The 21364-nt window shown below is 45.2% G+C and overlaps 3 protein-coding genes across 12 annotated transcripts in view; 1 reads left to right on the top strand and 2 right to left on the bottom strand.

The window, feature by feature from the left end:
• The window catches only part of LOC306933568 (ral guanine nucleotide dissociation stimulator-like), an 82620-nt gene extending 78961 nt beyond the window's left edge, over positions 1 to 3659 (top strand). For 6 of the 9 annotated variants that reach the window (XM_079515835.1, XM_079515832.1, XM_079515830.1 and 3 more), the window contains 3 exons: positions 517 to 966; positions 2395 to 2509; positions 3411 to 3659. In XM_079515835.1, coding sequence (XP_079371961.1) covers positions 517 to 966; positions 2395 to 2509; positions 3411 to 3586 — 741 coding nt within the window. In that variant the 3' untranslated portion in view covers positions 3587 to 3659. The remainder of the gene's footprint in view (positions 1 to 516; positions 967 to 2394; positions 2510 to 3410) is intronic. The other 3 variants (XM_079515834.1, XM_079515836.1, XM_079515833.1) reach the window with 1 other exon arrangement.
• Positions 3660 to 9794: 6135 nt separating this feature from the next.
• LOC306933454 (E3 ubiquitin-protein ligase TRIM39-like) lies at positions 9795 to 12634 on the bottom strand. Its single transcript, XM_079515687.1, has 2 exons — positions 12356 to 12634; positions 9795 to 11864 (listed from the first exon to the last, which is right to left on the bottom strand). The coding sequence occupies exon 2, from the start codon at positions 11853 to 11855 to the stop codon at positions 10200 to 10202; it is 1656 nt and encodes a 551-aa protein (XP_079371813.1). The 5' UTR covers positions 11856 to 11864; positions 12356 to 12634; the 3' UTR covers positions 9795 to 10199.
• A 3524-nt stretch (positions 12635 to 16158) lies between these two features.
• ddx28 (DEAD (Asp-Glu-Ala-Asp) box polypeptide 28) lies at positions 16159 to 21162 on the bottom strand. 2 transcript variants are annotated; one of them, XM_079516346.1, is made up of 3 exons: positions 21134 to 21162; positions 19702 to 20977; positions 16159 to 18463 (listed from the first exon to the last, which is right to left on the bottom strand). In XM_079516346.1, exons 2-3 carry the CDS (start codon positions 20941 to 20943, stop codon positions 17954 to 17956), a joined length of 1752 nt encoding a protein of 583 aa, XP_079372472.1. In that variant the 5' UTR covers positions 20944 to 20977; positions 21134 to 21162; the 3' UTR covers positions 16159 to 17953. The 2 variants fall into 2 exon arrangements, with proteins under 2 accessions (XP_079372472.1, XP_079372471.1); XM_079516345.1 differs by having other exon boundaries at positions 19702 to 21155.
• Positions 21163 to 21364: the final 202 nt, after the last annotated feature.

Here is a 21364-nt window from a genome sequence, read left to right as displayed (position 1 = left end):
AAGCCTGCAGTTTCTATTAGCTTGGATTCCCCATCGATGATGTCACTGGTGGACAGGTTTCTGAACTGTCCACAGCCCTCCTATGAGACACAGACTGAGTAGGAAAAAAATGGTGGTATTTTATCATAAGTGAGAACCAATTATATGAAGATAAGTTGAAAAGTGGTGAAGTGGTCCTTTAACTAAAGATTTTCAAATAAATGTGGTGGAGTAAAAGCACAATATTTGTCTCTCAGATGTAGTGGAGTAGAAGTAAAATTGCACTTGTACAGTACTTAAGTACATTTAAGTACAGTACAGTACAGTAGGAGTACTTAAGTGCACTTAAGTACAGTACTAGTAATGTACTTTAGTTGCTGTCCACCACTGAAAGTCTCGCGCACGCACACACACACACACACACACACACACACACACACACACACACACACACACACACACACACACAATATATAATATACACAGTATGTACAGTATGTCTTTGCGACTAACTCTTGAACTATCTGGACACACCAGCTGCACACGGCGTCGTGCCTCAGTGGCGGCGGCGGCGGCGGTGTCCCGGTGGTGCAGGGACTCCTCCTCCTCGGTAGGACGGACCACCACCGTTCCAACCCCCCTCTCCTCCTGTGTCCTCCCCTCCAGTTCTGGGAGTGCTCGTCGCTGTCCTCCCTGGACACCTCGGGGGGCATGGTGGGTGGCAGCTCGGGCGGCTCCTCGGGGGGCTCCTCGGGCTCCTCCTCGGCCTCCTCCTCCTCGGTCTCCTCGTCCACGCCGCTGTCCCAGGCGTCCCAGGCGGCCGTGACCACGTCGTCGTCGTCGTCGCGCTCCCACAAGCGCTCGGTGTCGGCCGTGTCCACCTACTCCACGCTGTCGCTGCCGCTGTACAACCAGCAGGTGGACGACTGTTGCATCATCCGCGTCAGTCTGGACGTGGAGAACGGCAACCTCTACAAGAGCATCCTGGTGAGTTTGTGCCAGGGTTTTTGTGTTTGTTTTTTTAGTCCTATAGTCTCTCTCTTCCGATAGTTTTCGTTTTAGTTTCGGTCACATTTTGAACCCATTTAGGCCTGACCTCGAAATTAAAAAAAAAAACTTCTAAATGAAAATATTTTCACGATTTTTCAAAAATAGCAGACCTACAAGCTTGTAGCGCGCTATGATACTTGAAGACTTATGTGAGTTTTGTGAATCCATTATGGCAAGGAATTATCTCAAGTTTGTGACTTTTGACCATATGTGACCAAATTTGACTGAGGGACTGCCATTGGATTTTTTTGAATTTTCATTTTATTTTCATATCGTCATATGAAAGCAGGGAATCATAGCTTCAAATTGACATATTGGTTGTTCAGTTTGACCCACCCGTTTTGGAGATATGGCTTATTAGTCCGGCAGCCGACGTGGGCGGGTGTAAATGTGGTATATAGTCTTTTTTATTGGCCTAAAATATTGTCTATATACATACATTCATGAATCCACTTGCTGACCGGCTGAACGTATTGGTCTTTTTTTTTATATGGGTTTCTTGTGACCCTCCCATTAACATCCTATGGCAGGCAAAAGTGGCAAACTTTCCTTTTGCTTTAACATGTCAAACTAGGGGGTTTTCATGATTCTGAATCCATTCCAAGCATTAGTTTTGCACAAAATACACTCCTTGGGCTAAAAACAGCCATAGACATCATGACAAATGTGATGCGGTCAGCACATTTTGGGCACATTTGGGCAAAGTGGCTATGGTTTCTTTTAGCCCATGTAAGTGTATTTTGTGCAAAACTAATGCTTGGAATGGATTCAGAATCATGAAAAACCCCTAGTTTGACATGTCACATGCTACTTAAAGCAAAAATAAAATTGACATTTTTGCCTGCCATAGGATGTTAATGGGAGGGTCACAAGAAACCCCTATAAAAAATATTGCCCAATACTTTCAGCCGGTCAGCAAGTGGATTCATGAATGTATGTATATATATATAGACAATATTTTAGGCAAATAAAAAAGGCTATATACCAAATGTCCCGCTTTAAACAAAAGAAGCCTGTTGGCTGCCGGACTATATAGAGTAATGTCTTGCAGAGAAACAGCGAGTTGAGAAAACAGGCTTGAAAGGTTCACTTCTGTGGCCTCTAACATTACACCTAGCTACATGTGTGTGAAGAGTCTCCCTGCGCTATTAACAAAAAAAAAACGTTTTTCTCCTCTGGTGAAAAGCTGGAGCTTGCGCGATGGCAGTCCCTCAGTCAAATCTCGCCACATATTTTGCTTTGCCTTTAGTGCTGTGAGTCAGAGGTTAATTGACCCAGACAGTGGGACTTTGAACTGGCCCAAGACTGCAAGGTCGTGTCGTTTCTCAACGTTAAGCCTAATGTTTCTGTCATGCCGTCGTCCAGGTGACCAGTCAGGACAAGACGCCAGCGGTCATCAGGAAGGCCATGATCAAACACAACCTGGAGAGGGAGAAGACCGAGGACTACGAGTTGATGCAGAAAATCGCTGAAGACAAAGGTAGTGTTCTTTAACTCCCGGAGGAGTAATTCCACCAATCAAACCACAAGAAAGTCCTGTTGTAGAGAATGTTTTGGAGAGCGGTTACTAACGATATTCTGGGAAAATGAGCTTTCCGCTTCAATTGTATTTTGAACAGTACCACACTGCAGTAATTTGGTATTTTGCTACCTTTTTGTAATGACAGGAAACTTTTTTCCTGTCATTTCTCTTCTGCACAAATCTCAAATCCTGTTTTTTAACAACAGTCTTACCCTGTTATCAACCCTGAGGTAGATATGCCAACTGTACTATGCTCTTGCTCACTACTGTAGCAACTAGCAAGCAAATTACAGGAAATTGATTTAAATTGTCACCAGTTTATATCGATATACGATATATCGTTACATGCCTAGTCATTGGTAAACACTCCATTCCTTGACAACCCTACATTACCCAAGGACTATAGAGCGTCGCAGTCCCGGCCCCTTTCATGACGACGCCAGGCCAAGGGAAATGATTCCCAATGCATTTTTTCCATAGACATTACAAAACGTCTGAGCACGAAAACAGCATGGTTGTTTTTCACCACCTAACACACACACACACACAAACACACGCACATATTAACTGTATATATGGTGATTTCGGGTGTGCCAGTATAGTACAGCAGAGGGTACAGTAGAGGGACCCCCACACGGTAACTCTGTCATTTCTCAACCGTTTCGGACGCGGGGCGGCTCGCCGGAATCGGGCCGGCACCCTGGGTGTGTTGGAACACCCCCCCCCCCCCCCCCCCCCCCCCCCCCGACCTCAGTCCAAAATGGGTTAATAGTCCTTGCCATTAACCGAGGATATTTGTCAAACCCGCTTGTCTCAATGCCTTTTAACATGTTGCCTCACCTCTCCTCTGGCTTCTCAGAGCTGCGGATCCCGGACAACGCCAACGTGTTCTATGCCATGAACTCCACTGCCAACTATGACTTTGTGCTGAAGAAGCGAGGCACGGCCCGGCCCATGCGAGCCAAGAACGTGGCCAGTTCCACGCTGCCTCGCATGAAACAGAAGGGCCTGAAAATCGCTAAAGGGATCTTCTGAGGGTGGGCGAACCAACCCACCCGCCCCCTCCCACCTCCATATCCCCACAACAACCCCCCCCCCCCCCCCCCAATCCCCTAAAAAGAAACTGAACTTTTATCTTCAGGTTGATCTGCTGGGGGGGGGGGGGTGCTGGCTATGCCTTTCCTCGTCACACACCCTTGGGATTCGGACTAAAAACCTGAAGGATGAGAGTATTTGGGGGAAGATGCCGAGGACCAAGGACACCGTTACCTGTGGATTTTAAGCCAGGAGCTATATAAGGAGTTAGCGCTTACTAAGAGCTACGCCGAGAGGACCTATAGATCCCCGCACTTCAAAAACAGAGAAAAGAAAGGATCTTCTTCTCAACACTGGTTTGTTGCTCCCGCATTCAGAGAGATAAGAGAGAGCTCAAGCAGAAGCTGCCGTTTCACCACCTTCTCACCCCCCCCCCCCCCCCCCGACTAGTTTCCGCGTTTTCGTCCGTGACGGCTCGACGGGACGGGACGGTGACGACGCGTCACGGGACGGGAAAGGAACACTGAACACTTATTATTATTATTATTATTTACACTAACATTGTGTCAACAACAAGCCAGTGCACAGGAGCGCCACCGCGGTGTTGGCCCACGGTGTGACGGGACACTAGCGAGGCCAGGACTTCTGGTCGGTCTGGTGACTGGGCCGACGCCGTGGCGCGTCCCACTGCGGACGAGCAGAACCATGGCACGCCGTGGGGTCGAGAGCTTATCGTAAAGCTCGGAACAGTTTACGGTCGATTTAGCTGCCAATGTTCAAAAATAGGTCAAGTTAAGTGAAAGTGGTCAGTGCTATTTCAAGCGTAAAGGAAAAAAAGAAAACGAGTATGAAATGGAGTCGGAATCCATTTTGGAACAGCCATGATGAGTCTCACATGCCACTGTTCTTCCTTTCACTTTCCTTTGTTCTTTTTTTGTTTTTTTAATCATAACCATTACACTACACTACACAGAAAATATGTGGTAATGACCTTGGTCAGCTGGCGACAAAACATGTCCGAGACGAGAGAGTGCAGGGAATCTCCTTGGGATTTGAGTAAAGGGTCACTCACGCGCTCGGTGGTGTTTTTAGACCCGAGGACGATTCTACAAATGCCTTCTAAACCCTGACAGTTTCCTTGAAAAACTCATGTTTCTATGTCAGTCGCTCTCATACATTTTCACGTCAAAGACCCCCAAAATTATATGTAATTGACCGCCGACCCCCATCTGAGAATATGTTGTTCCAGGGACTCCCCCCAAGAAGCAAAGATTTGAGTTATGAGCTTGTAGATCTGCTATTTTTTCAATAGCTAAAGTATAACATACTGCTTAAAACACCAAAAGGGGTTCCCGCCCAAAATGGGCTGGGAGCGGGCCGTGACCATTTCCTCAAACGCGAGGGCGATTCCGCACTCACGTCCGAGACGAGAACAAAAAAACGGCAGCAAATTGTGTGTATATATATATAATCATTTCAATTAACACCCACTTTGAAGTGTATTCATTTGCCAATGGACCATACGCATTTTTTTTTTGTTAATAGAATCATCATATATATATATAGTAACTCTTTTGCTTTGTACATTGTTTTTTTTTGTTGTTGTGGTTTTTTTTGCAACTTCTCTGCTCTGATATGGTGCTGCTAATTATTATCTTTCTAAACGAGGAGTTCGTACAAACTGCACTTAACTATACATCAGCACTGCATTTATTCTTTCTTTCCCCGGTCGGTACGTGTCGTGAGTACATGACGACACATACATGACGCTATGTGTGTCTTTTTGACGCCACTGTGCAGGAGACGGTGCAGAGTTGTGCGCGTCGTCGTCGTTGTCGATACACCTTGGGATTCAAATGAAGGCGGATGTGACCATTCGGTTCGGGGTGGGTAGTATGATATTCAGTGGTGTGCACAGATAGACACTAGGGGTGCTAGAGCACCCCCTGCTCTTTTGGCAATGTGCCCTTTTGAAAAACAAAAAAAAACTTTTTTTTGTACAGTATGTGGACCATGGTGACATTGATCAATTCTTGATAAAAAGCTTCTAATATATTATTTAAACCCCAAAATCTATAAATCTCACACTATTAAGGCAACCGGCCGGTTCCACGCCCTTTTTTTTACTTGAGCACCTGCCCCTCTAAATGTCTGTGCACGCCATTGATGATATTACTATTATACTCCCTATTTCGGGCATGTTATTATAGACGGAAAATTGTAATGTTCTAAATGTTACAAAAAGTAGTGCTCACCTATTTTTGACAATAGAGGGTATGCATAAAGTGAGTGGCAAAGTGAGTTTTAACGCCGTTTAATGCAATCAGATACAGTAGGACTTTTCTGTTTGGATGTACGGGCTGTCATATCAAGACCAAAACGTTTGTATTATTTTTTTTGCCACTCAGTAGGCGTTCCCGCATAACTTCCGGGTACGATGATGATGTCACGCGCATGCCCTCTATAGAGCAACTAGATCTGCTATTTGTTTTGTTTTTTTAACTTTTCTGAATATAGGGCTTAAAGGTCTCCACACACCGGGTGCGAATTCTGATTTTTTTAAAGCAGCGTTTCTCCATCGTTTTTTCCGAAAAACGCGGCCGGAGTGCAACCACCTTAAGTGTTTACTTTGTTGACTGTGTCCTCCTGGGGCTCTGTAATTCCCTTCGTACCAAACCTCTTGAGTCAAAAAAAATACCAGATCCGATCGGTAGATCTTGCCTATTGTGACATGCCCAGAATATGGAGTCATATGGACATTAGGGTCCATGTAGTTATAAAGAATGTCTTTATGGTTTATTAGGGGTCATTAAGCAGGTCTGGAAAAGTGTGGAAAGTAAACCGAAGTCTGGGAGAAGGAAGAAAAAAAAGGAAGAAAATGGGGAATGTGTATAGGTCTAGGAACTCTGCACCTTGTGGTTCATAACTGCCTGATGAATGCCCATAGAGCTGCCAAACTCCACAAGAGAGGAACAAATTGTTCTCACTACAATTACATAAAAGGAAACGAGAGAAAAAAAAAAAAAGAACATTGTGCTGTCCTTGATTAAAGTGTGTGTGTATGTGTGTGTTTTTTTTTATTCTTTTTTGGTTTGTTTTTGTAAACAAAAACACTAGTCACCTATATTGCACTGCAACAACAACCATGTATGCCTTTTTTATTTTATGTTGTCTTTGTTTAATCTGCATGTTCGCCTCCTCCCATCCATGATCCATTTGAACAAAGTAAACCAACTTGACGATGCAAGCGGAATGTTGTGTGAAAGCAATATGTCGGCGAGCAGCAGCAGCAGGGAAAAGTCGTTGGCTATCTCTCTCTAGCCTGGCCCCAGTCTGGTGTGGTTTCTGGTCTAGACTAGAGGGGGGCGGGTGCCGGTCAAAAACAGGCGGCGAACACTTTACCCCCCCCCCCCCCCCCCCCTCCCATAGACATATACAGTTGGGTGCCACCGATATTGTCCCTTATCATTTGACCCATTTAGGCCTGACCTCAAAATTTCAAAAAATCCTTCTAAATCCTCCAGTTTTTTTAAATAAATATTTTCACGATTTTTCAAAAATAGCAGACCTACAAGCTCGTAGCGCGCCACTCGGTGGCGCGCTATGAGCTTGTAGATCTGCTATTTTTCAATAGCTAAATTATAACATAATGTTTAAAACACCAAAAGGGGTTCCCGCCCAAAATGGGTTAACTGTCCTTTTGCGCAGATCACGCAAACCTCAGCAAAAAGAAAAGGACAATATCGATGGCCTCCAACTGTATAAAGGTAGACACCCTTTCCGGCTCTGGAGCGTATGTGTGCTCAAGGGAGGGGCAAAACTTTCCCCGAGATTCCTTTGCGAAGCCCCGCGGAAGCATGAGCGTGCGCCACAGAGCGCATGTTCGGGGTCTGATAAGTCTCCGGGAAAAGATGCGCTGTGATTGGCCAGTAGTATATAATCACTTCCCCAAGTGTAAATTTCTTCCGCCCCTCCTTCGACACGCATCGCTCCAACGAACTGCAGCGGCCAATGAGGCATCAATTTTTTTTTTAAATATCTATGCCCCCCCCCCCCCCCCCCATACCGAGGCTAGGCTATCTCTGCTGCGTGTGTGGCTGTGTCACTGCGTGGCGTGCTTTAAGCCTTCGCTGTTTTTTTTTGTTTGTTTGTTTTGGAACACTGTGAGCGTCACCTTTGACTCATTCACTCTGCCCGTGCGTCATTATTCTGACTGGCTGGCACATTAACATGTTGATCACTGTGAGCAATTCATTGATTTCTCGTTCCCTGTAGTACGGTGTCAATAGTGACTTAATATTGTAAAACCCCATCCTCACTCACATAGAATAAATGAGTAGTTGTTGGACTAGCTAAAAGGCAATGTGGCTTTACCCTTCATGTGCCAAAAAAAAAAAAAGAAAAAAAACGGGAGGGCAGGTTTCGCTTTGATTTATGTGCCCTCTGCCTTTCACACCGAGAGAGAAAAAAAATGGAAAAAGAGATCAATATAAAAATATTTGTATGTTAACTGTTTTGTCACATTTTCTCAAAAAAAATAAAAAAAATAATCTGAGAACACTAAATAAATAAAAAATGTAGTACCCGTTGATGCAAATTCAGACAGTGTTGTTACCCCGTGGGGAATCCAGACGGTAACGTCCCCACACGCGACTTTAATTGAGCCATGATTTGGAAACGACTACCTTGAGTGTGCTACTATTCTTATGCCAGTTTTTTTCTTTTTAGAGAACATAAACATTGCTATGTGCACATTAACTGAAATTAATTTCATTATCATGCAGGCATGTCTTTACGTATGAGGTCGATGGGCGTGTTGATGATGGGCGTGTTGTGAGCTATTCAGCAAAGCACTCTGTATTGAAATAAATGACCGCGATGGTAATTTGAATATTCTTTTTGGGAGTTTGATCATATAAAGCTGGGTGTAAAAGAGAAAGAAACCGTGAACCAGCTTGCTTTTGGGGTTGTCCTGAACTGTGCTCTGGTGCCATTTCCATTTTAACAAAGGATTTTAAACTTTTTATAACGGCAGTATATCTTTGTTTTACTTTCCCCCCCAAAAAACAAAAAAAACAAACAAACCCCCACACAAAACAATGTAGTATATGGAACTGTCAGCAATTCTGTCCTTATTTATTGATTTGTATATAGATATTTTGTTTTGCATTGTACATTCTCTCCTTTCTTGGTTATAGATTAATATATTCATGTATATATGAATAAAAACATTACATTTATAAAAGTGAAGGGCCTCTTTCTGGTGACTACTAGAACCTGTATATTTATTTTAAAAGAATGTGCTTCAGCCTTTGATGTCAACATTGGCAGGTTTCGGGGACAATGGGTCACACAAAACCACGCTCTGCCACAAATAACTGATCTTCAAGCTAACGACGTGTTGCATTATTTACGAGATAGAACACACGTGCTCGTGTTTTTGAGTGCCTTACGGAGCTGTGTGTGGCTGGCTGGGTGGGTCTGAGCACGAAGATAGCATGGTTGTTTTTCACCACCTGTGCGCAACCTAACACACACGCACATATGAACTGTATATATGATGCTTTCGGGTGTGTCAGTACAGTAGGGTACAGTAGAGGGACCCCCACACGGTAACTGTCATTTCTCAACTGTTTTGGACACGGGGCGGCTCACGGAATCGGCCCGGTCCCCTGGGCGCGTTCCTGGGGGTCTGGATGTTCCGGGGACCCCCCCGGAGACCCCCACATGGTAACTTATTTCTCTACCGTTTCGGACGTGGGGCGGCTCGGCGCCGTGGTACTGTGGGTCTGGAACTTCCGGGGACCCCCACACAGAGTTGCACCACTCACTTCACACGGGTGTGATTTTTTTATTTATATATCTCTGCTGTCTGGAAGCTAGAAACCCCCTAATTAATAAGGGAAAATTAGCTTACCACTACCACTAGCTTTCTTCACAGATGTGTTCATAAAGGTGTCTACTATCACAGAAAAATGTGTTCCAACCCAACTCCCTTGGGAAACTGTGACAGCTGCTGAAAGTTGGGGTACCATTATCAACCAATATAAGGCAAAAACTTCCAAATGTCATTATACTTTAAGTAGCATGTAACATGTCAAACTACTAAACTAGGGGGTTTTCATGATGCTGAATCCATTACAAGCATTAGTTTTGCACAAATAATACTCCTTTGCCTAAAAATGCCCATAGCCGTCATCACAAATGTGATGAGGTACAGACGTACACACGTACAGACAGACGTACAGAGACTTGGTGTATATTTAGACACAAAATGAATACAAATGTAAGTGGTGCACTGGCATTTGTATATTTTCTTTTAAATAACATGCAGCTACATAAAAGAGTACGCTTTTAACATCAACATTATCACATTTCTCTTCTCTGACAATGGAATCTTTTGATGTCACTCCTAGGCATCTTTCCTTAACATTATTGTTGACATTTCAACAGTTATGAGCTAATTTAATCATGGGATATTTGTTTTAGATTAATATTAAAGTAAAACTTCAATACATTTCTGTTAGGACCATTTAACAATTAAATGGCTTTGACTGTTTGATGAAGAAAACGGGAACCTTGCATATGTATAGGCCTACGCACACAGATTAGTCTAATCTATAATCTGTGTGACAGGAGAGATAATCAGAGGAGCAGTGTTTTTACCATAATTGTCACCTGGACAGAAGTATGGATAGAGATTCTCAGTGAAGGTGCAGCCAGTGAAAGAGTAGAGATGAGCTCTGTTCTTCACATCATAAAAGGAGACCAGACCCTCCTCATAATCCACAAACACTCCCACTTTCTGGGGCTTCCTTCTTACCATGAGGTGGAGAGCATTGTCACGGCTTATTGCCGCATACCCTAACCCTTTTTCCAAATATATTGTCCAGTAACCATCGTCAGGGCTCAGCGTGACTTCGACTTTCCGGTTGATGGACTCGTTTGCCACTCCTAAATACCAGTCAGTCTTCCCTTTAACCTGAACCTCGTAGTAAAACCTTCCTGAGGAGAAGCTTTGTTTGCCTAAGACAGAAGGATCTTCAGAGAATCTCTTTGTATTGTCATCATCATCATTCTCTACGTCTACATCATTCACTTGTTTTCCATCTTCAGACAGGATGAGCCAGCAATTTGCTGTATCAGGGTCCAGAGTTACATCCACTGCATATTGCTGGATCCTCCTCAGCTCAGCATCACACATGCTATTGATGTTCGTATACTGTATGGCATCGAGCATCTTTTCCAGGCTAGCCATAGCTCTCATCACAGTCCCCACATAGGAAGTCGGATGGACAATCACCTCTCTCCAGTTCTTGGTGGGTGGAGGGGTATTTATTGATGTGAAGTTCTGGAGGAGCTGCAGGTAGTCTTCTGTGTGTGAGAGCTGCTTCAGCTCAGAGCTTCTTTTCTTCAATGCGGAGATTTCCTGTTGCAGCTCTTTAATGAAGCCTTCAGCCCGTTTCTCTGTTGATTTCTTCTCTTGTTCAATCTCACCAATGAGCTTAGCCTGTCTTTTCTCAATAAATCCCACCAAATCGGTGAAGATCTGTACACCATGAGCTATCTCTTTGTCCGCATCTGTCTTACTGAGCTTGATTGAGCGTTTCATCTCCTGAATCTTCACTTGTCTCTCCTGGATCATCTGTTGAACTCGAGCCTCTGTCTTTCCCAGCTCGGCCTTCTTTCCTTCACATTCCTCTTTCATAGACACGATTTGATGTAACCTGTGGTCTGACTCAGTGCAGAACTGACAAACACACATGTGGTCGGTCTTACAGAACAGCTCCAGAGGTCTGTCATGTTTCTTACACATAACGTCTTCCAGGTTCTTTACAGGGTCGATTAGTTTGTGTCGTTTTAACGCTTTGGCTCTCTTATGAGGCTCCAGGTGAGTCTCACAGTAGGAGGCCAGACACACCAGGCAGGACTTCAACGCCTTGAGCTTGGCCTTGTCACAGACGTCACAGGGCACTTCATCTGGTTTAGCAGGTTCTTGGTTTGTGCTGGGCGTTTCTTTCTGCTGCAGTGACTTCCTGAACTGATCAACCATCTCAGACATAAATGTATTGACAAAGATTTCCGGCCTGTTGTAGAAGTTCTTGTTACATAGTGGACACTGACACACATCCTTAGTGTCCCAGTAATGTGTGATGCAGGCTTTGCAGTAGTTGTGTCCACATGGAGTGGTGATTGGGTCGGTGAACATGTCCAGACAGATAGAACACAGGAACTGTTGTTCAGACAGGAGAAGGCTGGCGGACGCCATTTCCACACACTGAGAGGAAAAGTGAAAGTCAAGTCAATTTAATTTGTATCGTACATGTCACACCAGGTAAACTCTCTTAATATGAAACAAAGAAGGATATATGCAAAGTACATCCACCTCATGCCTGCAGCCTGTACCTCATGACTGTATAGCCTACACATAATATCGCAAACAAGCATGAAAGCGCGCGCGCGCGCACACACACACACACACACACACACACACGGTTAATGATTAAGATGACTCATGCAGATCAAAGGTTGGGAAGTATGTTCAACACAGTAGGCTCATATGGTGGATGAAAGAATCAAATGCAGTACTTTTCTCCTAATTTACACAAAAAAAACCCATTATACTACCGGTGTATACGTATATATAGGCCTAATACAGTATTAGAAACAATGCAGAGACGCTCAGACTTCACCTCAACATAACACATGTAGGAGTGTAGAAATTCAAAGCAAATGTAAACCTCTTATCTATAGGCCTACCGTACTCACGTGTAAATGTCTTTAAGTCTCCTCTGTTTAGTGAAAATCCTGTTGATTTCAAGACCACTTTGTAGAGAATGTGCTCTAGAGCAGCAGCTGTTTCAACTTGTCACACTGCTGCGTTCGTTTGAGATTGCGCAACACTTTGTAAACAACCCTGGCCTATACTGGCATATTTTGTGCGGTGGCGTGGTAATTAAGGTTAAAGTTTTTTTTTTACTAACTATGTACCATAGTTCATGTTTTTATTCTATGGGGTTCATTGGGGTAGCTACAGTAAAAAATAAACATTCTAAAACGGGTAGTCCCAATACTGATTCTGATTGGCTGGTTACCGTCACGTGACCGGTGTAAACGTCACCGTCTCTGTAGCTTTACTGGGAAGGGGAGCGCTTGATTGCCTTGCAAACCCATGCCGTGCGGGCGTCTAAGCGCCGCCCGGCTCATATGACTGTGAATGTGTGGCTCCAGGCGGCCCCGTAAGGACATTGATTGATTGATTGATTGATTGATTGAAGAATTTATTAACAGTTTGCAGAATTACAGTACATTTCAAGCACAAACTCAATACAAAGGCTGTTAACTGTGAGTGGACGACCCAATTAAGCATTACACTTGTTTCCAATAGGGTCCACCATGTTCAAATCATCAAAACATTTAGAGACATACAAATAGACACTTCTATAGACAGAACAGGAATTCATCATAAAGGAGGTAAAAAGGGAAAAGAAACATATACAGTGAGGGAACATATACATCACGCGCTATTCTCCCGTCACATAGCCTACTTGCAGCAAAACAAGGATGATGTGGCTGTTAGTGTGGTACGAGGTGTATTTCCGTAGATTTTTTTTGCTAAAAGTGATTTTTTTGCTTTTTTGGCTTTCATAGGGACCAAACTGTCAGAAAATGATGGGGTTCAAATTTTCCCGACCCCCACCCCTTATTTGGGGGGTTACATATTTTGGGACCACCCATAATAGTACGCCAGACAATTAATGTCCGATTTTCATAATATTAGGGTTGTTTTATAGGTTTTTAAATATTCCGAGTTGATTTCTTACACTTTGAAAGTAGCCAGAATAATATTTTCTGACTTTTGGTTGGGGTCTTTCTTCACCCTGACCCCCCGGACTCATCTCAGTGCTCATTACATTCCTCGCTCTGCTCCTGTTCCAGAACAATGTCAAATTAGATAATAATTTAAGCATTAAAAGTTTTTGTAGCTGGGCACTGATTACAAAAATGAGTAGTAGCTAATACATGGGGTCTTCCACAGGGGGTCCGGGACTAGTTTTGCCCATATTCTTGCACCCATGTATGTGATTTGCAAGTATTTCGAATAGTATTAGAATATCTTGCGTTTATGTAAAGTACTTTGATAGTTTATTAGTATTCTACCATTATGGTTGACAGGTGTTACTGCAGGGAATAAACGTACAGTATTGCAACTTCTCACTCTTGAATGTCCTCCCTAATAGTGTTGACACAGTCTCCACCATAGCATTTGCAGAGAGGAGTGCAAGGCAGGTTATTGTTTGAGAAAATGTCAGAGAAGTTGGAGCTGCAATGCATTCACAAGACACCAAGTCAAGTAACAGCAGGAGAACATCAGTGTCTGGTGACTAAAAACATATGTCTCGCAAAGCACCATTAGCAACAGAGGCCCTTGATGAGGAATCGGGGTATTATCCTCTTCATGTGTGTGCACCTTCTCAAAATCACGTCCCTTGATGAAGTTATCATATATGACAACCAGCGTGAAAGAGCTGTCCCTTGAGAAATACTCAAGCAGTCCCTGGCCTAACACACATGTCAGCTTCCTCTTGGTTGATGATGCAGACAGGAGTTCCTTGATGGACATGGTGAGCTTCATCTCTGGATGGATTTCGTATTCTACAGATGAAGTTGCTCTCTTCTGTCGAGTCTTATTCTTTAAAGACTGATCCATGTACCGATCAAAGACAATGCGTCCCTCATCATAGCCAGCCATCATCGTTTTCATGCGTTTGTTCAATGCATCCTGAAGATCTGCCAGCTTCAGCATGGTTGGTGTCTTCTTCATGCTCTGAAGCACACCCATGGCGTCAACTATCAGAACTTTGACAGGCTGTGGGATACCTGGAAGATCTTCCTGCATCAGATCAGGCTCTGGGACAACTTCAAGAGGCTCTGCCTTGGCATCTTCTACTGCATGCATCAGACTGGCTTTGTCTGTGGGAATATACAGGGTTCCATCAACAGCACACAGAGAACGGGGAACTATTGACATCTCATATTCACCATTGTCTCCTCAAGTTTAGGAACTAAACTTGGTCGGCTGCCTTGGATGATTAGAAATCGACCCAGCAGTTGACGTTCCTCATGCAACTTGATGACTTTGTCTCCGATACGTACTCTTCAATGGTGTGTTCTCTTTGAACGGATTGCCTCCACAGTGCAACTCAATCAATTTACATTGCTTGAGAGCATTTTCTCTTGACTGCAATCTCTCCTGAGAGCTGATAATGTTATTTCCTTGAAGACCTGGAAGCTTTTGGGAAGCTGTTGAGGTACTGATTCACTAGACCAGAAAGATGGGGTGTGGTAGTGACTAGTCGGTCCAGAGCTGCTTCATCTCTATACTGAGTCCAACCATCCCACCATGTCCCTTTAGCTTCTTGATTTCCTGCTCAAGGGCTTGATCTGTGAAGAGATGAGTGAACGGTATCTCTGACTTTGCCACCACAAATTCACCTGACTTCAGTGCGTTCCATGTTTCTGGGTCATCCTGTTCAAGAGCGTTCATTTGGGCAAGATAGACTGGCATCAGTCGAGCATAGTTCAGGAGATCACGAGCAAAGAAATACTTGATGAGTTCCTCTAAGGATGACAAGTAGCCCTCCCAGTCACCTGACCGACAACAGAAAGACAAAGAGAAAAGAGAAAGACTGGCTGATCTTGGCTGATCTTTATTTAGCAGCAATATTTGCTACACTTGGGTCTGAGGCACCTTACTTTGAAAATAGCTGATCTACAAGCTCAAACTACAACCTTGTAGATCAGCTATTGTTGGCTAAAGTTCTCCTTGGAAAAGGGATGCTATGGTTCAAGTGGTTTAATGTCAAAAAAGAAAAAAAGTTCCTATCCCACAATGATTTGGTGGGCCCCTGTAGTAACTCTGAGGACCCCCGAGGGGTCATGGGCCCCGTGTGGAAGACCCCTGGTATTGGCTACTACTATTTTTTTTACATCAGAGCCCAGCTACAAATACTTTTATGCTTCATTTATGATCTAATTTGACAATATTCTGGAGCAGGAGCAGAGCGAGGAATGTAATGAGAATTGGGATAGGCCCAGGGGTCAGTCCGGGAGGTCCCAGGTGAGGAAACACCCCTACCAAAAGTCAAAAAGGATTCTTCTGACCACTTTAAAAGTTTAAGAAATCAACTCAGAATGTTTTAAAACATACAAAACAATTCTAATATTATGAAAATCGGACATTAACTGGCTGGCATACTGTTCTGGGAGGTCCCAAATAGAAACGGGGTGGGGCTCAATTTTAGCACAAAAATCCTACGGGAGCTGTTTTTTTGACGCCTCGTACCACACTATGTGATGTGGCTCACTCTGATGGCGCAAAGCGTAGCTACTTTTGTGAATTTAATAGTTTTATTAGGTTAATATTGCTATATGTTTGTAACCGTTTGAGGGTAGAAGACCCTCGGCTGCGCCTTGGGTGCCTACACCCCCAGCCATTGTAAAATACCCGGTAACCTGAGACCTCTCGTGGCTTATTGCTTTAGTATTTATACTTAAAATTGTTGCAAAAAACAAACAAACAAAGAAACATGTTTATATTACTCCTAAACATTTTGCAAAACATCACACACACACACACACCCCTATCCTCCTGGTGGAGACCTGTGCCCAGAAGGGCACTTTTTCTAGTTACAATTCTTATTTTAAACTTGGTGTCAGAAAAAAGGAACGTCACAGGTGCAGCATGGTGGTGACTGGGCATATCATGTTTAATATTAGTCATTTCCAAAGAAATTATGTTTCAGCAAATTCAACATAAACAATGCGTAACAAGGCAGAAAGAGCCTGCTGGCTGGTCAGTCAGGGACCAATCAGAAGGCTGACAAATGGTGAATTGTGGGCAGGGGCTGTACAGAAGCGGGGTAGAGGCGGTTCTGGACAATCGTGGGTCCGACCGACTCAAGGCCAGCTACTGCACTGAGTGCACTCCCTGTGGTGGCGTGGAACGCGTGTCGAATTTTAAGTCGGTGGGGCGAACGGTTCTCGAGTTCTGTGGATTACAGACGTACAATCGTACATGCACACGTGTGTACACACACAGGTGCATTTATAGATATTGATGCAAGGTTAATATTAAACAAGACCATACAAAGAATCATATTTAGCTGTGTACATAATGTAGCTTTAACCAATGGTGAGCTTTACTGGTCTAACCTATGCACCTCCATTATTCAAGCAAAGCCCTTCTAATTAGCATCCGTGTCATTGTCTCCACCAGGCCGAAGGCATGGGGAGAGAGTATATTTTGCACTCCGTCCGTGTGTGTGTGCGCGAGTCTGTCCGTGTGTGAGTGTGTGTGTGTCCGTCCGTCTGTCTGTTACAGCTAATCTCCGGCACCGTTAACCCGGTCGATGCCACATTTTGCACACACACTTCCTGGATGCCAACGATGAACCTCTGCCCCAAATCTTCGAGAACGGCCTGTTATAGTGCCACCAGGAGGCCGACTTTTGAAAAACACATTTTTTGATATTACTCCTCCAGATTCTGTCCAAAAATCCCACAAATCGTTACACACTATCTCTATAGTCATGTGTTCAAGACGTATCTGTCCGATATTTCAGATTCCATCCTAATTCAATTGGCTAACATTGGCTTTCAAAGTTTGCAGGATTGTCCCGTTTTGAACAAAAAACCTCAAATCATGAACGCAGCGTGCAATTTACATGAAATCTTTCACAGACTTTCCTACTAGGCTGAGGAATATATCCCACCCTTTTCACATTGGCCTGTTATAGCGCCACCAACAGGTGGATTTTTGCAAAACACATTTTTGGAACAAAATTCCTCAAATCATCCAATTGCCATCCAAGGCATAAGAAGAAATTCCACCCTTTTCACATTGGCCTATTATAGCGCCACCAGGAGGCCACAACCTGACCTGGCCTGGTGGAGACCTGTGCCCCAAGGGGCACTTTATCTAGTTTTGTACTTTGGCTATTCAAAAACAGCAGGTATACAAGTTCATACATAGCGCAGGCACGGATATGACCTCGTAGAAAATTATTTTTGAAAAACAATCAAATCGTGCAAATGTTTTTGATCATTTTGAACTCAAATCATTGTTTCTGGGGGGGGGGGGGTCCATTATTTTATACTTTAGCTATTAAAGAATAGCAGATCTGTGAAAAACCTTGAAAATGTGTGCAAATCTTTGAATATATAAATATTCTTTCACAGTGAACATTTTTAACTCAAATATTTGCTTAATTGGCACGCCCCTGAAACAACGTATTTTCAGATGGGGCCGGTCCGGCAGCCACAAAGGCTATAATAATTCTGCCCTTTCTTTTTTATCAACACATTCTACTCCTCTAGTTCCAGTGTCTTGGCTTTAGGCTGACGGATCTCAGACTCCATGCCCGGCAGGCTGGTTCTCCTCCGCGCCGCCGTCTCGATCTTCTGCACCAGCTCCACGTCCCAGGGGTGCGTGGCGAAGCTGAGCGCCTCCCCGCCGCCCCCCGCCGCGCTCCCCGCCCGCCCCACCCGGCCCACCCTGTGGATGTAGTCCGTCACCGACTCGGGGAAGTCGTAGTTGACCACCAGGCGGACCCCCGTGGTGTCCAGGCCTCGCGACGCGATGTCCGTGCAGACGAGCACGTTCGCAGCCGTCAGGCCCTTCTGGAAGGAGCGGTAGATGCCGGCTCGCTCGCCCGCCATCATCTCGCCATGCAGGCGCAGGTGTTTGACGCCCAGCTCCTCCAGGGAGTAGCTCAGGAAGTTGGCCGTGGGAGCTTTGTTGCAGAACACCAGAGCGCTGCCTCCCCCCCCCGCCTCCGCCTGCAGGACCTTCAGGACCCGGTGGAGCTCCAGCACCTTGAATCGGAAGAATCGGAAGAATCAGAATCAACATTATTGTCACGTCAGAGTTTTAACAAGTAAAAAAAGGTTGTTTTTTTAACCCATTTAGGCATGACGTAAAAAAAAAAAAAAAAAGTCTTCTGAAAGAATATATATTTAAAGATTTGTGCCGCTTTTTCACGAGATAGCAGACCTACAAGCTCGTAGCGTGCCACTCGGTGGCGCGCTATGAGCTTGTAGATCTGCTATTTTTCAAAAGCTAAATTATAACAATGTTTAAAACACCAAAAGGGGTTCCCGCCCAAAATGGGTTAAGTGGGTGAAATTCGTTTTTGTGCATAGTTCCCATTGTGTCATTGTTTTCCAAGAAAAACAGCAAAGGGAAGATGAGAGAGAAAGTTAAAGCGCCTTTACCACACGAAGTACAAAATACAAGTAAAGGGTTTCAGATCATTTAGAAGCTTGTTTCACAAACAGCACAGCTGTTGGGTTTCTCTTTTACAGGCTGTACAACCGTACAACCAAAGGGTCTCTTTTTCCACTAAATAAATGTACACATAGTACCTGACCAGTGATGTAAATATGTTTTCAATGTAATGAGTCCCGGGATGCAGGGATGGTCTTTTAGAAATGAGTCCCAGGGACATTTGATGAGTCCCACTTCAACGACGTTATAGGAGTCATATTTTGCCATTTTTACAAATTGCAGCATTTAACCCCCATCTCATGTTATATGGTTATACTGTGGTTATATTCATGTAGAAAACAGAAGAAGAAATGATTATTATAACTAAAGCTAGCAAAATAAACTAGAATAAAAAACAGTACAGTAGTACAGTAGTGCATCCCGTGGATGCAGAGGTCTTTGTTGTATTGTGTCCCTTAACTATAAACTGTGTTTTGGGATGCAAAAAGCACCCTATTTTAATCCCTGCCTGACGTACAGTATATGGTGCTTGAGCATAGCAGCCACTGTGTACTGTGCTTTATATACAATAGGACATTATTCAAGATGCGTATAGACTGCGGGTGGTTCAAGTCAACTAGTCCCGGTATAATCCACAGTAGGTGCAGGAAGAGCAAACAAGAAGATCTAAGGTCAGCCTATAACGGCATTGCCTGTCATCAGGCCGCTGAGGAAGGCATCGCCTCTCATCAGGTCGCTGGGCATAGCCTTGCTCAGCGTCCTGTTGACCGCTCTTATGCCATGCCTCAGCAATCCGACGGCATGTCGGGTGGAAACTGTTCCTTACCTTGTCGGCACCGCGGACCTTGAGGAAGGTCTGCTTGACGTGGGGCATGAGGCAGTGCAGACCCTTGCTCTTGACGGTCACCACGCTGCCCAGGTCCGTCACCTTGCTCAGGAGCTCCCCGACGCCACCGGGGAAGGTGGCGCCCACCACCAGCAGCTGGGCCGCTGCCCCCGGGCCCTCCCGTGTCTCCGCGGGCCCGCTGGCGATCCGCGCCTGCAGCAGGATGGTCTCCAGCATGCCGCAGAAGCTGGGGTCGAACATGGTGTCGGCCTCGTCGATCACAAAGAAGCGCAGCTCGCTCAGGTCCAGGTAGCGCCGGCGCAGGGCCTTGACCAGTGCGCCCGGCGTGGCCACTAAGACGTCTGGCAGGTCGCTCCCCTTGCCCTTGAGGACGTTCTTGATGTGGCCGACGCCCCGCCCCCCGCCCACGGTCTTGGTCACGAGGCCGAACGGAGCACACAGGCCTCGCGCCACGGAGCCCACCTGGTCCGCCAGCTCCCTGGACGGCACCAGGACCAATGCCCGGACCCTGGGGGGCGAGGAGTCCGCCTCTGCCTCCTCCAACGCCTTCTGGGCCTGGAGCCTGTGCACGACGGGCAGGAGGTAGCCGAGCGTCTTGCCGCTGCCCGTTTCGGCGGCGCAGAGCACGTTGAGGCCTCTCAGGACTTTGGGGATGGTCTGGAGCTGCACGGTGGTGGGATGGGTGATGTTGGCGGAGGCCAGCGTCTCCACCAGACGCTGGCAGAGGTGGAGTCTGGAGAACGTCAGCGCTTCTCGCTTCTCGGCGCATGGTCCCTCCGGTGCCGCATCTCCCTCCGGTGCCGCATCCCCCTCCTCGTGATGTTCGAGGACAAACGGCGCGACATTCCTGGTGTTGTTTATGGTGAAGTAGTCGCCATACGACTTGTTGTGCTTCCAGCCCTTGGAGGACAGCACCGGCTGTTCGAACTTGCCCAGGGTGTAGGCCGCGGACTGGTTCAGTTCGGGGTTCTTGCTCTGGATCAGCAGCTTGCCGGCCTTGGTGGTGTTCACGCTGGCTTTGCCTCCTCGCAGCTGCTTGACGCTCTCGACGTGCCTCTGCATGTGCCGTGGGATTCGGATCACGGTCAGCCTGGCGCCCGGACTGTTGTTGGCCAGCGTGGTCTGACAGCGATGACCGATTATCCTTATAGGATTATTATTCTTCGATAAAGTCCTTGACGTAAACAAAGCCAAATACGTGCCGACCTTCACAAGTTGCATTTTGTTGTTGGTGTGTTGGACTGTACATATATATCTTTAAAATAAAAGACAGGAAGGGAAAAAGATAGAGAGGGACTTCAGATATCACAATGCAAAAACACTCACTCTAATCTCTCTGTGAGCTCTTCATCATTTATGTTTCATGAATAATCATATGAAATGTGATGTTTTGTTCAGGAGTATACCAAACCATGGCATGCTGCTGTCACGGAGTCTGGGCGAGTAGTGATGACCTAACCTCGCGTCACCATGATTTATTCACGGACCTTGCACTGTTGCCATGTCCGCTTATTATAAGCGACTTTGGGCTTATTTTTATGTTTTATTGTAAAGTAGCTTGTAAATTATATATAGCCTATCATTTTTGGTCTTGTCTCCTAGTTGTTTCAATTTTCTAGTCAAGGACCCCCATCTGACAGTA

Source organism: Electrona antarctica (genome assembly GCF_951216825.1).
Source record: "Electrona antarctica genome assembly, chromosome: 12".
Classification (NCBI taxonomy): Eukaryota; Metazoa; Chordata; class Actinopteri; order Myctophiformes; family Myctophidae; genus Electrona; species Electrona antarctica.
Note: the sequence above shows the minus strand (reverse complement) of the source record. Positions and strands in the feature narration are given on the sequence as shown.

What these genes read in the sequence shown, in the direction of transcription:
- LOC306933454 (XM_079515687.1), bottom strand. Translation starts at nt 11,855, where the DNA reads ATGGCGTCCGCCAGCCTTCTCCTGTCTGAACAACAGTTCCTGTGTTCT.
- ddx28 (XM_079516346.1), bottom strand. Translation starts at nt 20,943, where the DNA reads ATGCAACTTGTGAAGGTCGGCACGTATTTGGCTTTGTTTACGTCAAGG. An exon ending in AGGTCCGCGGTGCCGACAAG is followed by an intron (nt 18,464 to 19,701) that starts GTAAGGAACAGT and finishes TTCCGATTCAAG; the next exon opens with GTGCTGGAGCTCCACCGGGT.